We start from the raw sequence: 7,841 nt of genomic DNA, 5'->3' as shown, positions 1-7,841 counted from the left end.
TTTTTTTTTTTTTTTTTTCTTTTCCACAATGACTGCCGCTCTCACTGCTGCTGTTGCGGCGGAGTGTTTCCCCACCCCACCGGAGGTCCCCCAACATCTGCAGAAACCCCTCGCGGAAGTATTCACAAAAACTCTTCAGGACCGAAATGCCGGCAGCAAAAAGTACACCTTCACGATGGACGTCCCTCTCACAGAGGCCGAAGTGCGACGATGGGAGGATCAACTCAATCAAACTTCTCCACCGCCAACAGCGCCGAATGCGAGTTTCATTGGTGGAGGCTTTCTGGATGCGGCGGCTGTACTCGCCATGGGAGGAGAAGCCGAGAAACAACAACAATCTGTGCATAAACTGACCCCAATGAAATTGTTTAATCCTAAACTTGTGGTTCGTATGCCTATGAGTAAAGTTCTTCTGCATAGACGAAAGTGGTTGCCTTACCGACAACGTCTACCTATTTATCAATGTCGTGGACCTCTTTTAGATGCCTTGTTAAATAGTTATGTACTTACTGTGGTAGCTCCACCTGGTAGTGGTCGTACTCTACAGTTACCTCAGATTATATCAGAAACAGAAATATTTAAGAGTAAACGTTTGATAGTTGTTTGTTCAACAAATTTGTCGGCCTGTCGTACTGCAGAAAGACTACGCGAGGAACGTGGTGAACATCCTACATCTACAACTGTTGCAGTGTGTACTTCAACACAATATGACGTGGTAGAAGGAACATTAATAGCGGTAACTACACCGGATATGCTTGTGCGACAGTTACTATGTGATCCATTACTACTTAATACTGGATGTGTTATTATAAATGATATGCATCTACGTTCACCCATAACGGAACTCTGTATGTCCCTTCTTCGTAGTATAATACGTTTACAAAAGGAAGAACATGGAGTTGAAAAACGTGGTGGTGAATTACATATTGTGATGGATTGTCTTGAAGATAGTCTTGCCACTATGATATCAGAATTCTTCGGTGATGATTGCACAGCACGTGTAAATTTGCAGCAAGTCTTACAACAGGATCTTAAGACGACTGGTGTGGATTCTCATCATGTTAGTACAATTTGGTCTCCTCCATGTGTATTACATCTTGAAGAAACTATTCAGTGGCTTGCCAAGTGTGAAGGGGAGGGTAGTTTTCTCTGTAGAGATCCTGTAGAGGATCTCCGTCACTATGAGGAAAATATTGGGGTAAGGGCAAAAATAATGGCAGCTGAAGATGCTGATTTTACAAATGAAGGAAAACTTCGTTCTTACTGGTGTCCTATTATTGTAAATGCTGTTAAAGAATATGATCAGGCGGAACGTAAAGAGTTGGTAGCCAAAGGAAAAGAAAAAGAAGAAGAAGAAGAACAACAACAACAAGAAAGACCTTTATCTAGTGTCGTTGTTGTTGTTCCTAATGCAATGACATTAAAAATTGTTGCCGAAGCGTTATCCCATGGTATAGATGAAAATACAGTGAATGAAGAAGCGGAAGAAGGATCTTTATTACAGCCATTTATAGTTCGTACAATTCATAGTGATGTTACCTCTGAAGAGTTACGCTCTATCTTAAATAATAATAATAATAATAATAATAATAATAATAATAATAATAACAACAACGAAAAAAACAAAGGTAAACGATTGATTCTAGTTACTATGCCAATTATGGCACAATCTGTTCTTCCCTCAACATTAGAGGTAGGACTTGTGGTAGATTGCGCACGAAATTCTTATATCTCTTATGATGTTAACACCGAGACAAATACTTTAAATACGGTATACAGTCATGTACAAGATCTTCGTTACCGTCGAACTATTGCCCGAATTCGTCGTAGTGATTCAGAAAGTGAAAAAGTTGGTATATCTTCCCCTGTCTCTATGGTAATCCAATTGATTCCAAAATCTATTCTTCACAGTACACAACACCGACGTGTTAGTGCGGATCTCAGTCAACACTCTATATTTCATATGAGTTGGGATGCATATGTAGAAATGTATCATTTACTACAAGCTCGTGAGGAAAGTTTACGTTGTCGTGAAGTGACTATTCCATCTACAAGTACAGAAAATAATAATAATAATAATAATAATAATAATACTTTATCATCTATGGTAGCACAGTTAATTCCTTCTATTTTTCTCTCTGTACCAGCAGCCTCTACTAGTCGATATGAACAACTTCGTCGTATCTTTACAGCTGTTGAACATCATATGTATCGATTGGGTCACTTGGAACATGTGAATGGAGAATTATTTCCGAAATTATCACCTCTTGGAGTGGCGGCCACTTGTTTTTCATGGCCTCTTTCTATTATACGATTATTGATGATGTCTAGATTGGATGATTGTGTAGTTCCTGCAAGTGTAATAGCGGCTACGTGGATGATGGGAGATATCTTTGCATCCATAGATGCAGATGTTGAAACTAAACAACTTTTAAAAGAAGCTCGAGTATTTTTTTCACGAGATTCTGGAAGTGATGTTGTGAGTGCTTTTAACGCTTACCGTATGTGGCTTTCACTACGTGGGAAATCACAAGAAATGGAAGATGCTTTTTTAAGTGAAAGTCATATTCCTAAAAAACTTTTATTACAAATAGAAGAACAACAATTGGCTTTATTACGTGTACTGGAGGCAACTGGTATCTTTCGTTTACTCCCTTTCTCAAAGTCATCATGCGATAATGAAAGGAATGGAAATAACTCTGAAATGAGTTATTCTACTATGGTAACTACGGTGAGATCTAAAATTCTTGATATTCCAGAGGATGTCTTGTTAACAGGTGAATCTTTTCTACGTTCTGTTACTTGTGCAGCTTATCCACTTTGTGCGATTCCACATTATGATGGTACAGTCTCATCTTTGGGATTTACAGAAAAAATTGGAAAGACTCAACAAACAACTAGAACCACAACAGTAAATACTACTACTTCTAATTATAATAATAATATTAATAATAATAACACTACATCAACAGGAGGAGGAGGAGGAGGAAGTGGAACTGGTACAACTATTTCTAAACCGACGATACAACTTTCTGTCTTTGCAGATGGATCTGTTATGAGTGTGGAAGAAGTTTATCAACAACATGCAGAGAAACCTTTTTTATATCTTCATCGTACACGTCTCACCGAAAAAAATATTTACATCTTATCAGAGGCTATTCCACTTTGTATGGATGCTGTAGTTATGGTATGTGGAGAATATAAAGAATGGCCTAAACCACCAGCAACTCGCTGTCGTGGTTGGACCTCTGTTTTAACAAATGCATGGAGACAAACTAAAAGTGCGAGACGTCTTCCACCACCGGCTCAACTTCCTCCTGTTTCCATAGGAGTAAAACCATATGATACGATTCAGTCTACACCTTTAATTCTACAAGTAGATGATACCATCTCTTTTAGTATGCGTTCAACAACAGCAAAATGGTTACAACAAATGCGTAAAGAATGTTATCGTCGACTTAAAGCATTATTATGTGATAAATCATGGCCTGTTAAAATGGAAGATGATACTTCACTTGGATTAAAAGAAGCTTGGGAATGGTGGTCTAAACGAACACGTCATGCACATGATTGGCTTCGTGAGGAACGTGCAAATCGATTAAGTAGTTCTTTAGATAAAGAAGATGTAAAGAATAGTCATGATATTTTATGTCCCTATTATCAATATAGTTTAAATCCTGGACGACCAGCAACTATAGTACCAACAAAGAAAAAACATCAAGATATGACTATAAAATCTTCTTTCTCTGGAAGTGGATTTGCAGGTGATGGTTCTTTAGGTTCTAACTTGGATCCTAATATGAAACAATCTACTGCTTATATTGGTAGAATGCCTGATCCTGTAATGGATAAGAGTATCTTAAGTGTAGCTCAAAGTATCGCTAAAGCTCATTCTCGTGAAAGAGAAGCAATGTTTTTAGAAACTTATCCTGATCTTTTTGCTTTTCTTCATCCTGAACATGAGTTCCATGGTTATTATCTTCATATTCTACGTCGTGAAGCCCCTGATTTGGAAGTACTTGGAGATGACTTGGAAGAGTTAGAAAAATTTCTTATAGAACTTGAAGAAGAAGTTCAACGTGAAATTGGTTGGAATGGTGCAGAAACAACATCTACATCTGCAGAAACAAAAGGAACACCTTACGGTAATGCATCCTATGATAATAAAACAACTGGAGAAGATATACATAGTGGTACAGCACCTTATCAATTTCAAGAAGTGAATGCAGAGGAATATATGGCTTCTTATGGAATGCAGGTAGAAACAGCAGCTGAACATGCAACGAAACCACCAAGTTTATTTAAAACACATGATACCCGAGCAACAGGTAATTCATCTGTAACTGGAACTACAGGAAATACACCTTCAACATCTTCCTTCTTTTCTCAACCAGGAATTCTTGAAAATCCTTCTACAGGTATTGTTTCTCAGAATCCTATAGAGAATTCTACTGGAAATAAACCTGTTATAGATCCCACTGCCTCTATTGGAAGTTTTACATTTGATAAGGGACCTGTTGTCGCCTCAAATGCATTTACTACTGGAGGAGATTCTACTGCTGTAAGTGGTGGAAGTGCACAGACACTTATGGAACGATTATTAGCTATGAAGGGAGATACTTCAACATTACAAAACCAAACAGGAATGCCATCAAGTTTAACAGACCCACATGGAATGAATATACAAGAAACAGCAACAATAACAACAACAACAAATACTACTATGAATGTAGCTGGATATTCTGGTACTGGTGGTATTCTTAATGATCCTTCTGCAGATGTCTCTTCTCTTGGGACAGTTCCTCAGCCATCGGCATCTGCACCTCCTACGGCAGCAGAGTTATTGGCCTTGTTGGGTGTTATTAATCCTCCAGCACCAGCTGTGAATCCACTCACTATACCTCCACCCCCACTTCCTGCAGAAGTCGTTGCTAATCAACCTCCATCTATTCTTGTTTATCCACTTCCACCACGTGATTTTGGAAATATACCATTGATTCTCGCAAAGGCTTTGGGAGAGACAATGGGTGTAAAGGTTGGACCTACTCGCATTGTTGGTTCTATTGCCCGTATTGTGGTACCTAATCATAAAGTATTAGCACGAGCACTGGATTTAAAATCTTTTATCTGTGTTGGTAAAAAAGTACATATTTTTAAAAATGATCGTATTGTAGATAGTGTACGACCCACTGGAAACAAGGGACAGAATGTAAAGAATAATACTCGTGAGGACATGTCATCACATCTTCGCAAAGTGGACTACAATCAGGAAGGACATGAGGATGAAGAAAAGGATGTTCCTGGACAATCCCCATGTGATTTATACGGAAATATGGGTTATTCACCCTACAATCCCCAACAACAACAACAACAACAACAACAAACACAAGAACAACAAGAACAAGGACAACAACAACAATTGCAACCTCTTTTAGATCCAGCTCCATTTGCATTAAAGAAATCGAGTAACCCACCACAGATTGGTCTTTTAACAGATTCTGAGGATGATGATGATGACGACGGTGATGAAGAAGAAGGTGAAGGTGAAGAGTCATCTAGCAGTGCAGAATCATTTTAAGTTGTAAAAAGAAGAAAAAAAAAAAGAAAAAAAAAACTATCTCTCACTCCACCCCACATTCATTCTTTCTACTTTCAAACCAAAGAAAGAAAAAAAAGAAAAGAAAAAAGAAACGCGATACACATACTACTGGAGAGATCGTCACCAAAGGAACGTTAAAATTAAAAAAAAAAAAAAATACCCATATCGTATGGGTAAGAAAAGAATAGATAAATGAATGAAAAGAAAGAAACTGAAATATTAGTTCCAGTTTTATCTATTCTTCTAGAAAATCAGATATTATTTTGATACATATCTGAGCAGAAATTATACTAAATGGAGAGAATAAAGACCCAAATCTATGAAATAATATGAGGTAATGATTAGTTCTCTTTTATCCTTCTGTGCGCAAATGTGTATTGTGTTTTTTTTTTTTTTTATTTGTATTCTTTTTTTCTACTGTATACGCGTCAGATTCTTCGTATAAGTGCTTCTGGTTCTTTGAGTAAGTAGAAAGATGTTTGTCCAACGGAAGGGAGGACATTTTAATCGTTTGATTATTCCTGAATAAGATTATATATAAGATTATATAAATATAATCTTATATGTATAATGTTTTTTTTTTTTCCTTTTTTTTTCTTTCTGTGGTCGTGTTACATTTACTTTTTAGGTATACATGATTCTTGTTTAGTAGGAGTACATTAATGTACTTCTGAAATGAATTTATCGTTTAAAGCAAAAAAAAAATTCTTTTTTTTATATAATTCAATATATTTCTCTCTTTCTGTGTGTGTTTCCGCGCGCGTTTTTTTTTTTTTTTTCTCTCTTGTTTTTTTTTTTTTTTTTCGTTTTCTCTTCTTCTTTTTTTTCCCACCTTCTTCTCTGTTGCACTTGCCCTTCAGCAATTGTAAAGAACGAGTGAGGGAGTGGAAAGAGAAGAGCAGCGAATGAGCCACAGGGCCAAAGTGCAGATAGGCAGCGATAAGGCGCAGCACACAGAAACGTACAGCTCGCCGCATACATACAGCGGGAGTTCAGCCGTCCCACCGCCGCCAACGGTGCTGCCAGACAAACCAGCGATATCAAACATTCGCATTCAATCCGCGGTGGCCACTCTGCCGGAACGTTTTCGCCGTGTGAAGAAAGAACATGCGGCGGGATCAGCAACACCGCCAGACTCCACCCGCCGTGCGGTGACGATGACATTTGATGTGGATCACATAAGCCCCCCGGTGGCGAATATGTTCCGTCGTCTTATTCTCACAGAGGTGCCAGTGCTCGCCTTTGATCGTGTGCTCATTGAGGAGAATGACAGCGTGGTGCCGGATGAACTCCTCGCACACCGCATTGGACTCGTTCCCGTTGCCGGGCCAGTGGCGAAGATGATGTATGTAACGGAGAGTCAACACACCGGCTTTGACACACTGGACGCTAGTCGTGTTTTACTCTTCGAACTCAACGCGGAGGGTCGTCGGGATGCGCAGACAACGTGTGTGTACAGTGGTGATCTTCGCTGGAAGCCATTGCCGGGCCAAGAGGCGTGGGCCGCCGCCAGCAACAATGCCAATAAGGCAAACAATGACAATGAAGAAGAACAAGAGGGAAATAATAATAATAATAATGATAATGATGATGATGACCGTGTCTTTCTGGTGCACCCGGATATCCTGCTGACGAAGTTAGGCCCTGGACAGCGGCTGCGGCTGCGGGTAGTAGCGGTGAAGGGACTCGGCGGTGTACACGCGAAGTGGTCGCCCGCCTCTGCGTGTTTCTATGAACTGAAGACCAGCATTCATTTACGTGAGCCTGTGCGTGGGGAGTGTGCAGATCAGCTGCGACATGTGTGTCCTAAAGGAGTATTTGGTGTGAACGCCAATGGAGAGGCGGAGGTAGTGGATGTGGAGAACTGTACATTGTGCCGTGAGTGTCTGCGACAGGATGTGCACCCCGATTTCGCCAATAAGGTCGTTATTGAAAAAGATAAAACACGCATACGATTTACTATTGAGAGTATTGGACAATTACATCCCTCACAAATATTTCGCAACGCTCTTACACTCTTTGCGGAACGTGTGCGTGATTTGGCCGTACGTATTCGCAGTACAGAGGCGAACGTGACAGGTGCGGCTGCTGCAGTGCGACCGTCTGTTTAAATTGGAGAGAAAAGTGTGAGAGAGTGTGTGAGAGAGTGGGCGAATGAAGATTTGTGAATGGAAACAAAGAGAGAAAAAAGAAGGAGGAAGGGAGAGACGTTGCATTGAAAAAGAAGGAGCGCAAAAAAAAA

At 39.6% G+C, this 7,841-nt stretch overlaps 2 protein-coding genes across 2 annotated transcripts; both read left to right on the top strand.

Moving 5' to 3' along the window:
- Positions 1-28: 28 nt before the first annotated feature.
- On the top strand, positions 29-5,578 carry TM35_000032220 (putative RNA helicase; the record flags this gene model as incomplete). Its single annotated transcript, XM_029021989.1, has 1 exon — positions 29-5,578. The coding sequence occupies one exon, from the start codon at positions 29-31 to the stop codon at positions 5,576-5,578; it is 5,550 nt and encodes a 1,849-aa protein (XP_028886535.1).
- Positions 5,579-6,504: 926 nt separating this feature from the next.
- On the top strand, positions 6,505-7,710 carry TM35_000032210 (putative DNA-directed RNA polymerase, alpha subunit; the record flags this gene model as incomplete). The annotated part of the gene is made up of 1 exon (XM_029021988.1): positions 6,505-7,710. One exon carries the CDS (start codon positions 6,505-6,507, stop codon positions 7,708-7,710), a length of 1,206 nt encoding a protein of 401 aa, XP_028886534.1.
- Positions 7,711-7,841: the final 131 nt, after the last annotated feature.

This window comes from Trypanosoma theileri, assembly GCF_002087225.1.
Source record: "Trypanosoma theileri isolate Edinburgh chromosome Unknown TM35_Tth_3_V1, whole genome shotgun sequence".
Lineage (NCBI taxonomy): Eukaryota > Euglenozoa > Kinetoplastea > Trypanosomatida > Trypanosomatidae > Trypanosoma > Trypanosoma theileri.
Note: the sequence above shows the minus strand (reverse complement) of the source record. Positions and strands in the feature narration are given on the sequence as shown.